At 40.4% G+C, this 23,226-nt stretch overlaps 1 protein-coding gene and 3 long non-coding RNA genes across 4 annotated transcripts in view; 3 read left to right on the top strand and 1 right to left on the bottom strand.

Annotated features, from left to right (window-relative positions):
* LOC143131795 (coagulation factor XIII A chain-like) overlaps positions 1 to 23,226 on the bottom strand; it is a 109,883-nt gene that overhangs the window by 9,093 nt on the left and 77,564 nt on the right. The window contains exon 10 of the mRNA XM_076291387.1: positions 18,366 to 18,641. Within this exon, the coding sequence (XP_076147502.1) occupies positions 18,366 to 18,641 (276 nt within the window). The remainder of the gene's footprint in view (positions 1 to 18,365; positions 18,642 to 23,226) is intronic.
* On the top strand, positions 5,495 to 5,993 carry LOC143131434 (uncharacterized). The gene is made up of 3 exons (XR_012988105.1): positions 5,495 to 5,548; positions 5,699 to 5,833; positions 5,942 to 5,993. It is a non-coding gene; the product is annotated as an uncharacterized LOC143131434 (long non-coding RNA).
* Positions 6,037 to 6,686, top strand: LOC143131432 (uncharacterized). Its single transcript, XR_012988103.1, has 4 exons — positions 6,037 to 6,080; positions 6,193 to 6,329; positions 6,413 to 6,506; positions 6,596 to 6,686. It is a non-coding gene; the product is annotated as an uncharacterized LOC143131432 (long non-coding RNA).
* LOC143131433 (uncharacterized) lies at positions 6,842 to 7,513 on the top strand. The gene is made up of 3 exons (XR_012988104.1): positions 6,842 to 6,931; positions 7,198 to 7,359; positions 7,451 to 7,513. It is a non-coding gene; the product is annotated as an uncharacterized LOC143131433 (long non-coding RNA).

The following is a 23,226-nucleotide window of genomic DNA, read 5'->3' as shown; positions in this document are numbered from 1 at the left end:
TAAGTATACTCTTTTGATCCCGTGAGGGAAATTTGGTCTCCGCATTTATCCCAATCCGTGAATTAGTGAAACACACTCAGCACACAGTGAACTCACAGTGAGGTGAAGCACACACTAATCCTGGCGCAGTGAGCTGCCTGCAACAACAGTGAGGGGTTAGGTGCCTTGCTCAAGGGCACTTCAGCTGTGCCTACTGGTCGGGGTTCGAACCGGCAACCCTCCGGTTACAAGTCTGAAGCGCTTACCAGTAGGCTTATCCAGAAATGATTTTGATACGGAATTATATTTATCATAGAATATAGGCTACAGTCAGCAGCAGTCTGCCTGGTATGTGAGATGGATATCGAATATTTTTGGATGCTGCCTGTGATTTATTTTTTTGCGCATTTAGACTACTGTGTAAATTAAGGGCAAAAACCAATAAGTAGGTCTATTGTAAGGTTTCAACCACAAAAATAGACCTGATAGGTCCAATAACACTGCCGGAACGTTAAGAACGAAGGGTTATTTTACGTTCCGAACCGGTTCAGGAATGATATGTTGGTGGCGGAACGCAAGAACGAAAACGTTAAATATACCGGTTCCGTTCAGAGCGTAATGATTGAAAAATAATTTCGTTTTCAAGCCCTGCTTTCTGGAAACACCAAATCCAAGAACCACGGTTCTAACTACAAAGGTTGCAACGGAAGTTAGCCAACTACACTTTCTAAAAATGCACCCCTATGCAGCTGCCCCTACTGCCCACATGAGAAGCCGCCCTTGAGAACAAAATTATACTATGATATTTTGGCACAGTATAAAGATAAATAAATGGTAACACATGTTAACCATTACCACACAACTAATATGTGTATGTACGGAACCTGCGAAGAGTCAGGGTGGGTAGCTGTATTTAGAGAAATAGTTTTGCGTTCTCTTGCAATGTTTTTGTGTTCCCTCGCAATAACTTCTTGCGTTCCCTCGCAATAAAGTTTGTGTTCCCTCACAATACAGCCTATTTCATTAACCTACAAGCACATCAAGTTGGCTAGCCTACTATATGGAAAATACTTTGAAGGTCCCTTTGAGTTGGATCTGCTCCAAAAATGAATGGGTTTTCATTAGCCTGTGCTACACCTTTCCACTAAGTTTTGCAAAATCTTTCCCTGTACTTTTTGCAATATAATGTTGACATACACCGCAGTAACCTTTGGTGCAGTAAATGAAAGCTCCTTGATAGCACATATGCCACTAACGCATGGCCGCTGTCACCAGTATTGATAGTATTGCCACCGCAATACTACATTTCATTGTAGTTTTCATACATGACATTACTTAAGATTAGCCTACACTTAGAAAACATCACAAACTGCTGCTGCGCTGCATCATCATGACTTGGTGAACAGTGTTTGGTTACACTTTACTTGACAGTATCGACATAAGAGTGACATGACACTGGCATGAACGTGTCATAAACAAGTCATAAACGTTTATGACATAACGCTTCTGTCATTAAGTGTCATTCCGTTTTTGTCATAACAAGTTAGGGTTAGGGTTTGGGTTTGATGGTTTGGGTTAGGATTAGGCTTAGAGGTTAGGATTAGGGTTTAGGGTTCATGTGTCATGACAGTGTCATGTCACTCTTATGTCGATACTGTCAAGTAAAGTGTTACCCAGTGTTTTTCCTATGTGTTATTCCTGATGCATTATACTATCAGTGACTGATGTGAGAGAACTAGTCAGAGGTTATTAGGGCCCATCCAGATTCATTCCACATATTGTGTTGATGTAGACTAGTTTATTGCAAAAACTTTAACTTTCTTCCGCAGTGTGTCCTCTACATTTTGTAGCGGTGGCCACTGCTTCAGAATCAGCACAGGCGCACAATATTTTCAGGGCGCATCAGGCTATATGGCCTCAACTGGCTGGTGCTCACATCATCACAGTTTAAGAGTAAACAGCAATACCAATCATATACTATACCAATAATACTAGTTTTCATACATGACATTACTTAAGATTAGCCTACACTCAGTAAATACATTGTCATGTCTTGATTGATTCACTCTAATGGTCTTACTACAACAATGGTCTCAGTCTCATCAACAACTCATCATGTGATCCCTATCAATGTAACCAATCACAAACTGGCAGTGTTGGGGGTCGTTACTCAAAAAAGTAACAAGTTACTAGTTACTTCTTTAAAATGTAATTAAATTACTTTACTTGTTAGTCATTTTGGAAAGTAACTTTGTTACTCGTTACTTTACTTTTGAGTTAGTCTCTAACCAGGGTGCAACATTCAAATTGTTAGGCTATACGTTGTTAACCCTCTAACCGTCCAAGTCGCAATATTGTGACAAGCGTCATTACTGAATAAAACACACAATAGACCCGAGTACAGTGTAAAATCTTATTTGTACTATTGACCTGACCACTAGTTGGCAGACACCCAGAGCTTCGATTCAAGCTCAACCTTTTTTTCAAAGTTTTCAGGAAGCACGCGAGAAACACACAAAGAAGACGTGCATTTCCTCCATAACGCGGAAGCGATGCGGGCCATAGTTTTGCACAAATTGAAGCAGAAATACACCAAATGTTGAAAAATAATTCACGTGTGATGAAGTCTTGGGTCTGTTATTCACCTATTCTGATTCTGAAGGAGAATATCTGCCTTTTGGAGAATATGACTGATAGTCACGGTGCGTCTGTGAATGGAGGTGCGTCTTTGCGACAGTGTCCACTAAGCATACCATGCTTATTTCGACCCTCTGCCCAACATAGCTGGAGGTGCCAGTAGCAATAGTGATAATAGTGTCTGTAATGGACGTGCTATAGACAGCAGGGGTTGTAAAAATAGGGCTCTGAAGAACTACAGTCACCCGCGATATAAACTGATTTGACCAGGCTACTTTATTGTATAGTAGCATAGGGTTTGTGATTATAGTAATAGTTTACTATTGTTGGTTTACATGTGACTGTTTTCCTGTTCATTTGTTATGCGGGTGAAATGACAAAAAAAGAAAGTAAAACTGCTCAAATATGTTCAACATCTAGTATTTACTGAAATGTGCATAATTCACGGTGGTTACCATCCAGTGACGTCATAATATGCAAATTAGATGAGTACATTTACCCCCTTGAATGATTTTCACATTTACAGTAGGACTTTATCTCTGACCACTTGCAAGCCATTCATTTGAAATTTTGATTTTTTTAAACCCTGGCGGCTTGAATATTCGCAATTTCAAGTTCGGCATTTGTCAGCTAAAAAAGCTAACAATAGCCGGGGTTTAGCGTAGCAGTCACTTGCTACCGAAGCTGCAGGGGGAGCTGTGTAGTGAAAAATGTGAGCCCAAATCTGGCAAAAACCCAGAAACAGCGAAAGAATAACCAGACCTGTAGTGCTTTTTAAAATGGATTCAATTCATTTTTTTCTCATACAATACATACATTTTGTATAATCCTATATTTATATATAGGATTATACAAAAATTGGGTTCTATGGAACTATTTATTTGTTTCTGATTGGCCGAGAGACTTTCCATGAGTTTCCATGACTCAGACTTTGCACAGCTAATAATAAATCACTCCGCGATACAATGCGAAGATTTTGTAATTTTGTCATGTCTTGCTATAGCGCTTTGACACGAGCGATAACCGTTAAATTACAAAATTCTCATAATTTAACACAGCGAGTAGCCTTGACATAGAAAAAGATGGAGATCGATTTAAATAAAACGTCGGATGACAGGGAGGAACATACAATCAAGCGGTAGGAGAGCGCGCATCTTCATCCAGGTGCGTCTCCATCAGCGCAGACGAACTGGACTGCATTAAAAAGGGCCGGCACGAAATGAACACCGTTATACACAGATACACAAATCACAGCCTGCGGGCCACAGTTATTCAGAAGCTGTCCGACGCAGGTCTTGCAGCCAGGAAGATCATGGCAGTGAGTGGGCACAGGTAAGCGCAGCGCATCTATAGGCTAAATCATCAAATATTTTTTGTAGCATTGTTTTTTTGTAAGCATAATGTCTCTCTTTTTTGTTACATAGGTCGGAGAGCTCCCTTGCAAGCTACTGGCGACCCTCGCTGGACAGCAGGAAGTGCTGGAGCCATATATTAGGAGACCACGAGCAAACAGCAAAGATGCCCAGGACACCCGATCAGACGCGCACAGGCTTATGCCCCACAACCTCTGATGGATAGTATAAACATATAAACATTTTGTCGAGTGTTGGGGTATTGTGTACAGATTGATGAGGTAAAAAAATAATTGAATCCATTTTAAGATGAGTCTGAAACAAAAGAAAATGTGGAAAACTTGAAAGGGTCTGAAAACTTTCCGGTTGCACTGTACACAGCAAAATTCTCAGAGTTATTTTCCCAGTGTAAAGCAAAAGTGTTAAAATACAGAGTTAAAACTACACTGAAAACAGTTAGATTAACTGTTAAGGAGTCAATTTTGTAAGAGAGTTAGTGTCATTGGCCAGTGTTTGGGACTCAACTCCTTCAGTGTTATGAAACCACGCCTCTCCTAACGTGACCTCACGGATTTCAGCCACATTTCAGCAAGGTCTAGAGACGCCATCTTTCTTTTCGATGGAAACCGAGTATATGGTAAGTCACGCTATGCTTTATAGTTGTACAAATATATCCAAATAATTGTTTCTCATTATTTTAACCTACACCTGAAGATTGAATATTGTTAGTTAACTAGGAGTATGTTAGCGATGATGCAGCTAACTGAACTAACTGATAAAATGTTAGCTATCGCTAGCTAGCTAACAACAGGCTAGTTTTGGTTAAACGGAGTAACGTTAATATAAGGCTGCATTTTAGCGAATTTATGAGTAGTCGATGGTCTTTGTCGGATAAAAAAGGTATTGGGTCACTAATAATCCAGCCCTCTCGTGTATTTGTAGTCATATGTGCCTTTCTCATGTTCGTTTTTTATTCTGTAACTGCTAGTGTCTGTGGCAGATTCTGAAGTTGCTAACGTTAAATCTGATTGACTAACGAAATTCTTGTAGACATGGGCAGTCATTCCAAGACAAATGAATGATCCAATAGTAGGCAAAACTTTTGAATTAGGTTTTTTTTAGTTCATGCCTGCACTAAAATGCCAACAGATTGGCATTCAGTTACGATAGAAGAATAGCTAACTGAGTAAGTCGACTGCAGTGACAGTGGAAAGGGGAGGGAAAGGGAGAGAGATTATGTGTGTGCGCGAGTGAAAGGGTGCAAAGCGAGCATTCTGATTTTATCGTCATCGTCAAGTTTGCCCTATAGATAGAACTATAACTTTATTGCCTACGGCTATTGACAAACCATAAGTTATGTTATATTTTGCAAGACAGCATCAGCTCTGTTTTTTTAATAAAAATGTGCAGTGATCTAGATTTGAGATCTAAATTGTTCCTTGGAATGCTCTGGTAAATTTCTGCTGTACTTTCTTCTGTTTGCAGTACTGGATAATTATCTTGACAGTTATCTTGGTCATAATTACCCTTATAACAACTCTGTCAGTGTTGTGGATTTTCTTGTGTCATTCCTAGCTTGGGTAAGATTGACAAAGTATTTATTATAATTTTTATTATTATTATTATTATTATTAGTAGTAGTAGTAGTAGTAGTAGTATTCATTAAAATCTTAGTAGCCTAAACTTGACTATACCTTTGTTGTTACATTTAAAATTACCTTATTTTCTAGAGAATGCTTGTGAAAGTAAAGTACAGAGAAAAGGGGTAATTTACAAAGATTCTTCTGGAACAGAAGTTGACCCGGACATCTTTTCTGAACTGTTGAAGAAGGGGGAGGATTTGTTCAAGGTGTATGTGAATGATGGTAAGTAATTGTAATGTAATGCAGGAATGTCATATTTTTCTATTGCATGAAAGTTTTAAATATGCATTGTTCTTGACATTTTTTTGCTTATTGTTTTACACGATTTAGATTTAGAGGATATGTCAGTGTCTTCTGAAGCATCATACCCCTCAGATGCCTCCACTTTGTATTGGATGACAGTCCGTGTGAGACTCCAAACAAGAAAATGAGAAGGGATGACCAGAGTTGTAGAGAAGCAGTCAAAAATGTAAGCAGTTTTGATAAATGTAAAATTACTGTTTTCCTTGAGTGTTCGTTGTTGATGTTTGAGTGTAATTGATTGTAAAGTTGTGGTATGTGGTTATGTGTTATATGTGCAGATGGTTAATGAAGTTCTTCAAAGAAAGCCAGGGGGGGAGAAGATTTTTCAAGAGTACACTAAAACAAAGTCACTGTCAGATGGAACCAGGAGACAGCTTGTGAATATCTTGGTTGCTGACATGGTGGAGGTGCATGGGTATGTTTGCAGAGTTCTTGATGGTCAAAATGCCGTTATGATGTCCCAATACCTACTTTTAACACCTTATACTATTATTTCAGACGGATCCCTTCCCAAGCTGTTCGAGTGAAGTATGCCCAAGGCATTGTGGCCTTGTTCCCATATCTTGAGGACCCATTGTCGAAGCATGGATATGTAAGTTTGGTATTGTGAACTAAATTGCAGTTGTTAAATATAAATTTAGCAGTCTGAAAGTGACTAAATTATATTTTTATTCCCAAAAGGAACACTTTTATGATGCAGCATCAGGCTCTGGGTACATTGCATGGCGTCTTAAGACTGTACAACGAAGCCTATCTGATGGCTCAAGGTCTCGGGTAGCTGTGGAACAATGCAATGGTGGTCCAAAGGCTGCAAGAGACTCGGCTTCTACCATACAACAGTTGACTGATCAAGAGTGCGAAGAGGCAATATTTACGATGAATCATTCTTCCGATAAAGCACTAGTTATGGAGAAAATGAAGGCCACTTTTGAACACTGACAGAAACTTGACTGTGATCCTGACAAGTCAGTAGATGTTCTGGACACCTTCCCAAGATTTCTTGACATACCTGGCCTTGTGAGTTTACATTTAATTGTGAAATATGATCATGCTAATTTAAAAATTAAGGTTCATGTTAAGATTTGCTCAGCCATACCCAATTTGTACTGTAATGTTGTAAATGTTTGTGCTTTCATGGTAATATTGTACATTACCTAAGAAATGGGAGAATGTCATCAAGTACATCACGTTAATGCTTAGTTCCGTAAAAGTGTGGGTATTAAATAATCTATGGGTAGAAGGGCTGAACACCATGTATTAACATTCTATTGTTTTAATATTAGATTGAGCAGGACTTTCTGATGCTTTTTGGAGAGGAGGCATCAGGGAAGTTCTTAGCCAGATGGCCAACGTTTTTCAGACCACACATCACTGAAGATGCAAGGGGCTAGTACCAACTCTACATGTTGAGGAGCTCCTTAGCTCTGCACAAGGAAATGATGGTGGTAGGTTAAGCTCATTTGAAAATTTTATCAGTCTTTACTTCCTGTTTTATACTTGTAACACTGCTTACTTTGTCAACACTAAACTGCTTAGGATGGGACCGTGACATTGCTTCACTGTGCTTGCTGCTGCATCTCATTCCTCCCAACATCTAAGGGCCACAAGAAGTCTGCGGAAATCAGTGCCCTCCAAGCAGAGGACTACTTGGTGAGGTATCTGCAGGTAAGTTCTTAATGTTAACAGTTCTTCCTAAGCAAATAGACTGCCTGTTCAGAACAACTAAGGGTTGCAGAACTTGTAAAACGGTAATTTATTGCCATAAATAAACTCAATTTGTCTGTAATAATTAAATATAGTGTGGAGAAAAGGATTGAGAGGGGGAAAAAACACAATTGAGCGAAACTGCAGATAATTTAATGCAAATATTGAGTTGGTATATCTTAATGCATAGTGAGTTCCTTTTTTTGTGTTGGTTTTACAGGTTGGTGCAAGCATTCAAATCTTCTTGACCAGTCTCGAACCGTCTCAGCCCTTTCTGCTCTGCATTGGCGAACAGAAGAACAAGATACAGAAGTTCTACATCATCGTGGATAGCAAGGCAATTCCATGCATATATTATTGTGTTCTCCCCTCGTGTAACTGAAGGCATGGCTTGTTTTCTAAAACATTTAATTTCAGAGCACCATAGCCTTTTCAAGACTGTATTCCCAAGCAAACGTCTCATACCCAAGCACCATTTTTTAGTTCACTATCCCCGTTGTGAGGTTCGAGGCTAAGCATAATTTTTTTAAACGCTCCGTTAAGAACTTCAAAAATTTAACCAAAACTATGGTGAAGGCACATCATTCACAGATGGCCGTTTACTAGAAAACATTTAATTTTGAAAGATTTGAGCATGGACCAATACATATTGAAGTGGTTTCTAATTTGGAGGGATATGAAGTTATATGTCAGTGTCTTAATATCAGCTCACAATATGATGCCCATACAACTAGCTGGGTAAAATATTTTGGAAGAGAGTATCATTTAAGTTTATTTGTGTGCTGTGGCGTTCAGCCTGATATGCCTGTGCTATGCCTGTGCAAAAAATAAATCGAAAAAAAATTGGAAAAAAATCAATATAATTTTGAAAGATAACTGTGCTTATCTTGTTCTTTGTGAAGTTGTGACTTTGGGATTTCATGACCATTTCAGTGCATTTTGTATAGAAGAGAGACCTGGACAGTTTCATATTGTAAGCATTGATTTATTTTACCACAAAGCTTTTGACAAGCAATTGTATTACAATTCTGATGAAAACATTTACTTGGTCCCCCATTGCCACCTGTGCTAATGTAATGTTTTGTACTAGTATTACATTTTGCAATAAAATCTCTGCAAGAGTTCAGTGTATGGTGTTTTTTAGCTAAATAACTTTTATAACTAAATAACAATTATTTTCAGAAAATGTTGTTGTATTAATCAGTATTGTACTAAACTATTCAGTAGCAAATAATAACACTAATTAGTGTAAAATTAACCCATAAGCCGATTTGAAATTGAACTCTGCACTCTAGTGTAACAGGAAGTTAACACCTCCTGGTGTTAATTGTTAACTATTTATAGAGGTGTTCCAACACAAATTAGTGTAAAATAAACACTGAAACAGATTTGAAATTTAACTCTACACTCTAGTGTAACAGGAAGTTAACACCTCTAAGTGTTCATTTTAACTCTATACAGAGGTGTTCCAACACTGTATCTGAGTTGGATTATTTACACTCGACAGAGTGTTAAATTAACACTGACAAGATTGGGACAAAATAAACACTGATCTAGTGTTAAAATTGACTCTTACAGAGTTGTTTTAACACTGTAAATTTTGTAGTGTATGTGTCAATATTTATTTCTATACAAACCAAGACAGCGGATTCCTAAAGAAACACAAGCACCCACCCCATAAGGGTATCTAAATTATCTCTGTACCAAAAATGACATTGTACAGTGACTTGAAGAGCTTGAGAACAGTGTTGTAAGGCTGCATGTACAAAATCGCTTGGGGCTCCAGTGGAATTTCGCGATGAGAATTCTCGGTCTAACCATTAATGTGCGGAGTGAGTGGGTGGAAATAGGGTACCCACTGTAATGTTTATGATTTATAACATGTGATGTTATGTTGTAGTGTTTCATGTTCACATGTGTTGTGTCTTAACATTGTTCCATTCAAGCCACAAGGGGGCGCTCTGGCTTTATTGTTTAAGTAAAACTGCGGGAGTAGGAAGTCGGGCATTATTCACTAACATGGATGTACGAACTGAAGTGTGAGATTGAAGTTCAGTAAAGAGCCGAAAATATTACCCTGCTGCATCTGAGTTTAATTCTAGAACTTTATACTGGCGACGAGGATTTAAACTTTTATCTTTTCTTCTGAAAATGGCTGCCATACTGCCGTCCTTCCCTGCTTTTGATATTAACAAGGATCACAACGCATCCATCCGCTGGAAGAAGTGGCTACAGCGGTTTGAAAACTTCGTAGTTGCTCTGGATATAAAAGATGATAAAAGGAAACGTGCAATGCTTTTGCATTATGCTGGGGACGGGGTACAGGACATTTTTGATACACTTACTGGCACAGGAGAGAGCTATAGAACTTGCAGAGCTATAGCACTTGCTGAGTTTCAAGAATCCAAGCAGCCTCGAAACAACATCAGAGGCAGACACGAAGTGCATTATGTACATACGGGTGAAAGCAGCAACACTACAACTCAAGAAGCAGGTACTGCAGACACAGATTCTTCTGAGGAATATGTGTACACAGTTACCCAATCAAAAGTGAACCTCCCACATGCAAAGATAAAGGTTGGTGACTGCAACATACATGTGATGCTTGATTCTGGAGCTACTTTTAACATCATTGATGAATCAACTTATCAGAGACTGAGACACAAACCCTTACTCACCAAATCCACGGTTCCCATCTTCCCTTATGGTTCAAACACCCCACTGCCTACCCTGGGAAAATTCACCTCACTAGTGGAGTCCAAATCACGATTCACAAATGCGACTTTCCAAGTACTTAAAGGCAGCAATGGCAGTTTACTTGGATATAACACTGCCAGTCAATTGGGACTTATCAAAGTTGCCAATACACTCCACACAACTCCGGAGCGGCCAGTGCAGTCTACTCCAACCTCAAACCAGACAGAGATGAAGGCAGTAGATGATCTTCTCACAGAGTATGCTGACCTCTTTCATGGGATTTCCAAGTCAAGCTACACATTAAGAAAAATGTTCCTCCAGTCACGCAACCCCACAGAAGAGTTCCATTTCATGTTAGGAAACGAATTGAAGCTGAACTACAACGTTTAGAGAAACTTGACATCATTGAGAAGGTGGATGGGCCTACCCCGTGGGTTTCTCCAATTGTTCCTGTTCCAAAGCCAAAAGACCCAGAAGCAGTGCATATTTGTGTGGACATTAGGGTACCCAATCAGGCCATTGAACGAGAAAGACATCTCACACCTACAGTAGATGATGTCATACAAACACTGAATGGAGCCAGGTTCTTCTCGAAACTTTATCTAAATTGTGGGTACCATCAGCTGGAATTGGAGCCATCATCACGATATATCACAACATTCTCCAGGCATGTAGGATTGCGACGCTACAAAAGACTCAGCTTTGGAGTCTCCTCGGCAGCAGAGGTATTTCAAAATGCCATTCAGCAAGCCCTGGATGGTATTCCAGGAGTCATCAACCTGAGTGATGACATTTTGGTATTTGGCAGAACGAAGGCTGGCCATGATCAAGCTTTAAAGGCAACATTTCAGCGACTTAAAGAGAAGAATCTAACTCTTAATAAGGCCAAATGTGCATACGCACAAACCACTCTGGACTTCTTCGGCTACACATTCCCAGATGGAGGTTTCTCTCCTGATCCCAAGAAGGTTCAGGCACTGCATGATGCTGCTGCTCCAACCAATGCCAGCGAGGTTCGCAGTCTTCTTGGAATGGCAAATTACAGTGCTCGCTTTATCAAGGACTTTGCCACTATAACTCAACTGTTGAGAGAACTTACAAAGACAAATGTTCACTGAACCTGGACAGAGAATCATCAGAAGTCCCTTGATAGAATGAAACAAAGTTTAACAAGTGATGCAATCATGACTTATTTTGACCCGCACAAACTAACTGAACTGGTGGTTGACGCAAGTCCCGTGGGTCTTGCAGCCGTATTGGCACAGAGAAGTGGCCCACTTGAACCCGCCAGAGTGATAAGTTATGCAAGCAGAGCTTTGTCACCCATAGAACAAAAATATTCACAAACAGAACGTGAGGCTCTTGCCATTGTCTGGGGCTGTGAACATTTTTACATATATCTTTATGGGGCACCCTTTACCCTTGTCAGTGACCACAAACCGTTGGAATGGATTTTTAATAACCTCAAATCTAAGCCCCCTGCTCGTATAGAACGGTGGAGTCTACGTCTTCAACCTTACAACTACACAGTCTGTTATAAGGCTGGCAAAGAGAAACCAGCAGATTACATGTCACGCCACCCCGCACATGTTTCACATGTATGTCAGGAAGCTTCGAACACAGAGCAACAATATGTACATTTTGTTACTGCAAACGCCATCCCCAAAGCAATGACATTAACAGAAATTCAGAATGCAACCAAGGCTGACCCCACTCTATGTAAACTCATCCAAGTCATAAAAAGCGGCTCATGGGGGTCATTGTCTGGTCAACAAGATTTTGATAATGGAGTTGATACTGCTGCACTAAAATCATTTCACAAAATCAAAAATGAACTTACAGTCACAGCTACTGGTGACACTGTACTACGGGGCACTAAGATTGTTATCCCCCATCCATTACAAGCCAGGGCAATATCACTCGCACACGAAGGACACCAGGGGCTGGTCAAAACGAAAAAACTGATCAGAGAGAAAGTCTGGTTTCCTGGCATTGACAGACAGGTAGAAACAATGAAAAGCTGGGTGTATCCCATGTCAGGCTGTTGTGCCCAACCACACACAAGAACCTCTCCGCATGTCTGAGCTGCCGTCATCACCATGGGAAAAGGTTGGCGTAGATTTCTGTGGTCCATTCCCTTCTGGTGATTACCTTTTAGTGGTCATTGATGAATACTCCAGATATCCAGAGGTAGAGATTCTGCAGTCCACGTCAGCTAGAGCCACAATTCCTATTCCGCTGGAGGTCAAAACGGATAATGGCCCACTCTTCCAAAGCTCAGAGTTTGCAGACTTCGCAGCATATCTGGGTTTCAGACATAGGAAGATAACTCCACTCTGGCCTCATGCCAATGCAGAGGCTGAACGTTTTATGCGTACCCTTGAAAAGGCCATACGTGCTACACATATTGAAGGACATCCATGGAAACAAACTCTGTACGCGTTCCTCCGCAACTACCGTGTCACACCTCACTGTTCGACTGGAATGGCTCCTGCTGATGTGCTTTTCGGGAGGCCCCTTCGAATCAAGATACCTGGATCTCCTCTTCCCTTTCAGTCTCTGACTGATGCACCACTACGACAGGCAGATGCCCTGGCAAAGAACAGAATGTAACAACATGCTGATCGGAGGCGCCGTGTTGCCTCTTTGGTTCTGAGAGTGGGCTACATGGTCCTGTGTCGTCAAAAGAAGGAAGGGAAATTATGCCCTGCTTACAACCCTCACCCATACAAAGTCATTGCTATCAAAGGTTCCATGGTGACAGCCAAATACAATAACCATGTTATTACCAGAAACTCATCCCACTTCAAAAGTCTACCAACACAGGAAGATCGCTCCTCTCAGTCGTATGGTGTGAAAGTCACAAGTGGTGGTCGTGATGTGGACTGGACTGAAACTCTTCCCGAACAAACTCCAGGTCCCCTAGCCCCTGACCCCCTTCCTGAACAAATTCCAGAACCTCTAGCCCCTGACCCTCAATCACCTGTTCACAGATACCCAGTCAGGATGAATAGAGGACCACCAGCATACCTCACTGATTTTGAATAATGTGAATAGTTAAAAAAAAAAAAAAAAAAAGTAAAAAAAGGAGGGTTGTAATGTTTATGATTTATAACATGTGATGTTATGTTGTAGTGTTTCATGTTCACATGTGTTGTGTCTTAACATTGTTCCATTCAAGCCACAAGGGGGCGCTCTGGCTTTATTGTTTAAGTAAAACTGCGGGAGTAGGAAGTCGGGCATTATTCACTAACATGGATGTACGAACTGAAGTGTGAGATTGAAGTTCAGTAAAGAGCCGTAAATATTACCCTGCTGCGTCTGAGTTTAATTCTAGAACTTTATACCCACCAGCCCAGCACCAACAGGGTCGCCACCAAGGGTTGGCCGCGGCCACCACAACATAAACTCTGGCCACCCCTGGCTATGTGGCCGACGGATGCAAAATGTGTCCAAATTCACACACATCATTCTTTGTTGAATTGCTCACGGAGTACTTATCACACATAAAATACACAGATATCACGTGAAAGAGCAGAACCTGAGCTTTCACATGATATTAGCAGCTAGGTGTTGTGATAAACGTTTGTGAGAAAATTAACGTTGGATATACATGGCATTTAATCATATTTCCATTGTGCACACAGCGCTTCATCTATCTCCACACCCATTACTCTCGGTGTTATATCTCACAAACACCTTGATCAAAACATAGCAAACCATATATCAAAATAAACAGCAGACCTTACCGAACACAAGGATATCTATCCTCTGTACAGTAAGCGGATCCTGAGTAATCCGGTTGCAGCAAAAATTCTACATGTTATCCAACTTTGGGCTGAAATTTTAATTCTATAACAGCCCAAAATAATGAACTTGCTTTCCGAATCAAAGAATCAAAAGTTGGTCATGGCATGCACAGATTAACTGTGCTTTTGAATAGATATTTCTACCAGCATGCTTCAGGTGACATGGATGCAGACACAAAGTATTTTTCACTAATATACTTCCCCAGATATGGGTAGCCTAGACTGTCTTGAAAATTATATAGCCTAAGAGCTCTTTTCCAAAGCTATAAATCCATTTTTGTAAACATTAATAAGTCATGTTATTTAATTGTGTTTTTCAGGTAAACATCTTTGATTTTGAATTTTCTAACGAAAGGGGCGGAAATTGTTTTTTTACGATACCATGCTTAGCTTTACCGATCGAGGATCACAAGTTTTATCACAACAATCACGCAATTAACTTAAAGGTGCACTATGAGTTCCTGCATGGTTTCAGCACGATTTCACTTTTGTCTTAAATCGTAGGCATCTCTTCTTGATCTGCTAGCTGCCTGCAGTGTTGTGCCTGAACGCGTTCACTGAAAGAAAGTTCATGAACTTGTTCATATTTTGGGCGAACGTGAACTGAACGTACGTATTACTGCCTGGCAGTGCCTGATGAACGTTACTGTGAACTCGTTCATTCTGGTGTCTGTGAACGCCACGTCTTCTCACCACATAAACAGGAAATGTGTGATAAATCAAAGTGCATTGAATGAATGGTCTAAAACTTCTCAGGTTAATAGATATCATGATTATGATGATATCCAGACACCCAATGGGCCTGCCTGACATAGCACCACCACCTGGCCAAGCAGGAAATGTGCCAGAAATGGACAATGCCTTAAGTGATTGCTCTGAAAGTTTACAAACATTTTTTATATCATTATTGTGATGATATTCACATGTGTAATTTCCTGGAAAGACGTTGACTGTGGCTGACACCCTCTTGCGTAGTCCACTTCAGTGTCCGGAAAATGAGAGTGACTCTCAAACCGATGTGGCTTGTTACATAGCAGCCATTGTGGACAACATGCCTGCAACTCCAAGAAGGCTAGAGGCCATTAAAACTTGTTCTATAGTACTATCCACAGAGGCTGATCCCAATCTACAGCTGGTGTTGCAGTACTGACTGAGTCAAGACTGGGTGGCCAGAGTACATAGGTAATTTACCAGTAGCAATAAGAGAGTACTATCCAATAAAAACCGAGCTGTCTGAATTCAATGGCATTGTCACCAGAGGGAGCCGAATGGTGATACCACGTGTTGAGACCAGACATTCTGGAGCGCATTCATGATGGACATCAAGGTCTGACCAAGTGTAGGGAGCGCGCCCATACGGCTGTATGGTGGCCTGGCATCTCATCCGAAATCAAGCAGAAAGTCCTGTCCTGTCAGGTCTGTCAGGAGATGAAACCTACTCAGCGGAAAGAACCCTTGATCTCAACTCCTCTGCCTGAGCGGCCTTGGAAAAGACTTGCCACTGATTTGTGTGAGTATAACAAACACACTTACCTAGTTGTGTCAGATAACTTCTCGCTGTTCCTTGAAATACTCCACATGTCAACAACCACTGCTTCACAAGTTATCCTAAAGCTGAAGGCAGTGTTTGCAAGATTTGGCTGTCCGGATGAGGTTGTGTCCGACAACGGACCTCAATTCTCATGTCAGGAGTTTAAAGACTTCGCTGTGAAATTTGACTTTGTGCACATTACCTCGAGTTCACACAATCCCCAAGGGAATGGACATGCAGAGCGTGGAATTTTGAAACATAAAGACCCTAGTCTCTGCTGACACTGTCTTGCCGACGCCCAGTGTCGCATCAACAGACAAGCAGACTGGACCACTGCATACCCGGTCTGGCAGACTGAGTAAACCTGCTGAAAGAATGAATTTGTGGGGAAAAAAAAATATGTGCTGTACATATGTTTGTGTATGTTTAAGGTAAAACTGGCTATTTTGTTTAAGAGATGGGCCATATACTGTGGGGTGGGGAAAAGAGAGAAAGTTTATAACATAATGGGTTATGTGATGTGATAATACCCACAGAGATTAATGTTCAAGGTGTTTAAAAGGTTAATACTAAGTGTTAAATGCAGAATACTTTGAACGTTCAACAGTGCTGAAGCAATGTGTGTTTTGTTTGTTTAGAGTTTGGCTAGAGAAAAAAAAATACTGAAAAGGGGAGATGTCATATAAGGTGAATAGTGAAATACAGCTCTAATCCCTTTAATGGTTATGTGGCATGTAGTGTGCATGTGTATCAATGCGCGAGGGGCCTTATATTAGTTGAACGTTGCTAGAGTGAAGTTAAGCTACCACTTACCTGTCTGTACTACTGGTTCTATAAAGGTACAAAATAATAATCTTCTAAGAATTCTAAGACTGCGTGGACATTGAATTCTTTACAGTTCTTGGATTTGGTGTTTCTAGAAAAGGGAGTTCAAACCCTCAATCACAAACAAGGACGCAAAGTTTGGTCATTTGAACTACTGCCCCTGTTAATTAATATTACTACGCTAGGTCGAAGTACTCCCAAGTGCTATTGCGCCACACATTGTACTTCTCCTGTTTATTCGCTTGGAAAATCGCCACGTTTCATGTTGTGTGACCTTACACATTTTTATCAACTACTCGTGCAACTGTTTTTAAGTAGGGAAAACGTGGATGTTTTTGATTATTGCTATCTTCCTCCCTCTATGGCTACGTCTGAGCCCGCTAGCATAGCAACATGCTTACACATTCGCACTGCGCACCAGAGCGTTTGAGTGCACGTACCGACACGGGAGAGGTATGACTCAACTCGTGAAAGTTAAGGTAAGAACATATATTGCTACTGACATTGAGTGGCGTGTTCCTTTAATCACTCGGTTTAAATTAGAAAAATGACGACATAGGCCGAGACAGACAATTTCTAGGGGGTGGGGTATTACATGTTGCCACTCTTTCCACCAATGATATGTATTGCTGCATCATCAACAACGTTGTTGGAACTACAGTGTTCGAACGTCGGAGGTAGCGAATTCCGACACAGGTACGATGCTTTCTGGAAACAGGTGTAACAATGTCGTTGTTTGGTCGCAAGTTGCGTCCTACCACGTTGGTTGAGCAACGTCGTTGCTAACTTTTCTAGAAACGATCCCCTGGTCCTTAGCAGGTTAACATTCAAGCTTAATCAAGCTGTGTTGCAAAAAAAACATCAGTCGGAAAACGAAGACCCAAAAGATGGTTCTGTCAACCTGCTCTCATGTTCTCACCACTTGTAACCTACAACTTCAAAAATAGAAGTCGAAACTTTTTTTCCGACAGTGTCATCAAGCATTGATTTACCTATTCACTAGTTCTGAAGAATTTATGAAAATTATACAACTTTAAATGTTTTAACTTGACATGTGTGGTGTGTGGTTCTAGGAATCTTGCTACTTGCAATTGATTTCAAACCATGACCATTGTTGTTTAAATTTATGCTTTCATTATTCTCCATTTTATGTAGGCAAGTAGGCTATCTAATTTTTTTCTCTCAATGTTCAATTTAATGACTTTCGATGAAAATTCTGTAGATGGCGCTTGTAAATCGATCCTCTAGTATTGCCTTCATTTTACAACATATATCCTCTTTTTGTCAATCTACTGTTTTGGTCTAGTTTTCTACCTCGTGCACGAACAGACATGAAGCTGACCTAAGCCTCGCTTGAATAAACGAGATGGAGCTAACTTGAGGTAATGGACCGGCTTCAGCCCCAAGTTAAAGTCTACGCTAGTTGAAGCCAGGCTATTTCAGTTAAGTGCCGCCTTCATAGCGAGGTTGATGGAATAACCCTCTGTAGATCCTAGCAGACAGCTAGCGGTTGGTTAGGTGATGTTTACAGTAAGTGACAAAATGTTTTAGCCTAAAAAACGCATGGCATTGCTTAGAGCACCTTACAGAAGGGTTTGGTAGCCACAATCTGGTAGTTAAAATCAGATGTTTTAAGCTCTATGGCTGTAAAATGAAGTTACATAAGAAGCCAAGTGGGGGTGAGTAAAGGGTTATCTGTAACCATTGATAACTGAGTCCAACAAGCTACATGCTACAGTCCTGATTAATTTTTGCTTTAGCATTTTGGTAGCAACATCTTCATTTGTACAAGACAACAGTTTCAAATGATAGATAGCCATTACAACTTTCATTACATGTGTGTATACCACAGTCAATAATAATACTAATACAATGTCCCACTCACTCATTGATGGCCCCAGGGAGACAGTCTTTCTCTCCTCCTTGAAATAACTAAAATTTACACCAGTGTAGTAGATAACAGAGCAGGTTACAGTAAGCTGTACAGTTGTCTGTTCCAAGCTTTTGTTCTTAATCCCAAGGGTCAAGTAGAAATGTTGTCCCAGCTGCACAGAAGGTGCCATCAACTCAATATCCACATCAGTTTCCTGAATGGACGAACGGTCTCTTGCACAACCGAAGCTTGTTGCTCGTTCCATGGTAGCTACATCAGATGGCGATCCTGTGTGTTGAGGTAAAAGGGAAAGAATCACTTTTTTGTTAATCACAGAGGTGCTTTTTCTCATTACTGTGTTCTGTATGTGGTAATTCCAATTTCATATAGATATGTTAGATGAACATTATAGACTAGGTGACAGTGACTACAGATTATTAGGGCCCGAGCACCGACCCGGCCTCGCGCACCGAGAGGTGCGAAGCCCTATTGTTTTTGAAAGGATTATTATTAGGGCCCGAGCACCGAAGGGCGCAAGGCCCTATTGTTTTTGTAAGGATTATTAGGGCACGAGCACTGTGATGAATGTGATGAATTGTGATGCCAAAAGATGTGCTTCCCATTGGTAAAAACGCATGAAATATGGCACACACATCAAGAGGTACCGTGAATACACAGGGAATAAGCCTTGGTACTGGGCTTGGCCCAGGAACTCCATAGCGCCCCCATATGTCACTGTGACTTGTGGTTGGCATATAGTTTTAGATACACACACCAAATTTGGTGGGTGTGTGTAACTCCCAAAAACAATCAACTTTTGTATTAACATGCCATTAGCCACGCCCACAGGAAGTGAGGTAATTGGGATTTTGTGCGTTGTGTACATGACCAATTTTAACATACTCCTCCTAGACGGTTGATCCGATTCATGTGAAAGTCGGTATACATGATGCCAATATGCTTCTGATTCTAAATTGTGAAGCTTTTTTTGATATGTTGTCATTTGACGAAATGGCGAAACTATGAATTTTAATACCCTTCCACATAAACAATAAATGTGTCTTTATTCCCCATGCATGGCTTGAAATGTTTTAAATTTCACAGGTTATTGAATACCATGGTAATGACAATATCATAATCCATATTTGGCATAGCGCCACCCACTGGCAACAAAAACACTGACAAGAACACTGATGTCACATGATAGATTTGAATGTACTCCTCCTAGACGGTTTGTCAGATTCATGTGAAATTTGGCAAATATGATGGCAAGATGACGCTGATTGCGAAGGGATTTTTGATGTAATATTTTATGATTTTAATATCTTGCACATAAACAGGAAATGTGTCATAAAGTCAAAGTGCATTGAATGAACAGTCTGAAACTTCTCAGGTTCATAGATATTATGATTATGAAAATAATCAGAAACCCTATTGGCCTGCCTCGCATAGCGCCACCACCTGGCCAAACAGGAAATGTGTCAGAATGGGCAATGCCTTAACTGATATATTTGAAACCTATAAGTATACAATATTGCAAATCATTATTGTGATGATGTGCACATGTCATTCAGATGGCTAGCATAGCGCCACCATCTGGCCAAGCATGAAATGTGCCAGAAATGTTCTATGCTTTGAATGAATGGTCCGAAACTTAACAGGTTAATATATATTATTATTATGATGATATCCAGACACCTAATGGGCCTGCCTGGCATAGCGCCACCACCTGGCCAAGCGAGAAATGTGCCAGAAATGGGCAATGCCTTAACTGTTTGATCTCAAACTTTATAAAATATTGGATATCAATATTCTGATGATATTAATTAACATGTGTAATTCCCATGCCTAGCATAGCGCCACCATCTGGACAAGCAGGAAGTGTGTCAGAAATGTTCTCTGCTTTGAATGAATGGTCTGAAACTTCTCAGGTTAATAAATATTATGATTATGATGACATCCAGCCACCCAATGGGCCTGCCTGGCATAGCGCCCCCACCTGGCCAAGCAAGAAAATGTGTCAGAAAATAACATGCAACAACAAATAGTGCACGCATCAAATATGTACATTTGAAAAATGCACCGCGTTAGCGCTTTGTGGGATTCCGAAATGTCACGAGTTGCGGACCGGAGGTGCTCGGGCCCACCATTGCCGCTTGCGGCTATATGTTGATTTTCCAAGTCTACAGTTTTTTTCTTGACACTACACAGACCCATTTATCATTCAAATATCATTCAAAGACTAAACCAGGAAAATACAAAAATAGTGGAAGGCAAGTGAAACCCCTTGTTTGAAAAAGAAAATGGGTTGCAAAGACAGCTGATAAATGCACAATGTCCACTCACTGAATTAAGCTTGTCAATGATTTCAATTTTGTCGCCGTTTTTTTTTTTTTTTAAAACATAGTCCAGTAGTCCAACTTCATTTCAATTTCGAAAGAAATACTGGACTATGTTTTTTTTTTTTTTAAACGGCGACGAAATTGTGAATTTCCAGTGTTACTCCACACTCGGCAATCGACTCCTACGGACTTTCCCCTAAAGATGCCCAGCTGCAGCAACAACATTTCCGGAAAGGTACTGGCTTGATGAAATTCATTCTGGACTCTCTATCCGACCACATAAAGACCTCGGGATACTTCGGTTTGGCTTTAGGGACCATTTACTCACTACCACGTAAGTGTAATGTTGTTTGGAGCTGTAGAAGAGGTATAAAAATAGCGTTTTGTAGCGGCGAAATGACATGCCCGGGTCACTTCCAGGCTAACGAGTTTTGACTAAAAACGGTAAAATCGAACTTTCTCAAAACACATCCGAATGACATGATTTTGATGTCAACTCAACGTATGTACTCCCAATCATCCGGAAATTGATCTAAACGAGTGGGTGCGTTCAAAGTTGCAAACATAGGCGAACGTTCACGATAGATTTGAAACATGTTTCAGTTTGCCTTCAGTTTTCCATGAATGTCTGCGAACAATGGCAAATGGATTGTATTGAGGATGTAGTTCTCCACAAACGTAACATAGGAACATGCAGGGGCTAGACAGCGGTTAACGTTGAGATGGAATGTTAACATAAATTCGTCCAAATTTAACAGTGCAAAGGAAACGAGTCTGCCACAAATGTTAGCCTCTGTTCAAGCAATCTGAACACACCTCGGTCAATGGTTATCAGTATTGGGGAGTAACGGAATACATGTACCGGTGTTACATGGCAACTGGTACCCATGTTAACTGGCTGCGTTGATGACGTTTCACGAGTGATGACGTTTCTTTGACAGATGTGGCCGCTTGCAGATTTGTCACTTTCTGATGGAAACTGGAGACGAACAAATACAAATATGCATGACATATTTAAATGTCAAAATTGTCTGTAGTACGCTACATACACTGGACCATGAATATGCCATCAAAAAAATAAATACCCAAATAATAACTCCACGTGGGTATCGAACCTGCTTCCTAAATGAAACCTCCTACATGATAACCATTCATCTACCTACTTGCGCCACGAACCAGCTGATAAGTCATAGTGAAATTTACTTGACTTAGTCTATATTAGAAGAAGTCAGCTGATGATTGTAGCAAGTTAACACGGCTGATGGTGTTGTCTTGCTACAGCTTTGCCCAAGCCAGTAGGTCTTCAAAGTATCATGGTTAAGTTGTCAAACATTTCACTGACTGCTGGTCAGGCTCTCTGTGGCCACCTAGTATCTGTAGCCTAAATTGAGGAAGCGTTGCTGGTCTAAAAAGAAATAAATAATAATAAAAAAAACGTGTGATGGGGAGGATTGAACCCATGTCAACTGCGTGAAAAGGCAATGTATAGGCATTTACCTGTCGCGCCACAGGAGAAGCACGAGCGTGTGAATTGGGAAATAAAGTATCAAAAAAACATCAAACCCATGTTTACATGTCAGCAACATTAACGTTAATAACCTATAAGCCTAAAAGTTTTGACTCTCCCTGTGCGCAAAGTTTAAAATGTGTAAAATATGGACTAGGGGTGGGCGATATGGACAAAAAATAATATCTCGATATTTTTTGTGATTTTGACGATAACGATAATTAGTCGATATCCTTTAAAAAATTGTTTTTGTTAAAGTCTGAGTTACTTTACAGCTCATTATTTATGAATAGCATCATTACAATAATAACCAATAACCTAATATGTGACCTTTTAACCAAATCAACCAATGCATTGTCACTCTACACATTTCCAATTCTGCCCCCACTTGTGTGTGTGGCAATGCCATGGTCTAGCCCAGTGTTTCTCAAAGTGTGGTCCGGGGACCACTGGTGGTCCGCAAGCTATCCCAAGTGGTCCGCGAGCAGATGTGGTAAAATATAATATAGAGAGTTGTTTGCCATATTGAACCAACTTGTATGTAAATCCAAACAGTTCTGCAACGCTGCCTATGTAAGTTATGCCAGTTTAAATCATATGAACCCTCTGACACAATAAGAAATGTGCAAAGAAAATAAGCAATGTGGCTCAGTGAATAAGCCTATTGTGTAAGTAACTATTTAAGTAGGTCTACTCTTTTTTTAGCTAGGTGGTCCGTGAGTTTTTTTTTATTGATTAAGTGGTCCTTGGTCTGAAAAAGTTTGAGAAACACTGGTCTAGCCAGCTACATTAGAGAAGATGAATAGGCCTAACAGTTTCCCAAAAGAAAGTCTGAAGCTGACGTTCCTTTCAAACCTTTACATAGGATTCACTGTAAAACTAAGAGCAGACCAACAGAGTAGCCTACATCTCAGTTATTTCCTTATATGTTTTGTTTTAGAGCAATCACGTAGGCTAGCATTCCAAGTTACAGAATAGAAACTAATGCGTTAGCTTATGGCTAATGTATATGAGAAATCCCATA

The sequence above is a fragment of the Alosa pseudoharengus genome, unplaced genomic scaffold (assembly GCF_046254945.1).
Source record: "Alosa pseudoharengus isolate Yale_2024_CS ecotype anadromous, Long Island Sound unplaced genomic scaffold, YU_APseudo_1.1 YU_APseudo_1.1_scf_18, whole genome shotgun sequence".
NCBI lineage: Eukaryota > Metazoa > Chordata > Actinopteri > Clupeiformes > Clupeidae > Alosa > Alosa pseudoharengus.
This window is presented reverse-complemented; position numbering and strand designations above follow the sequence as displayed.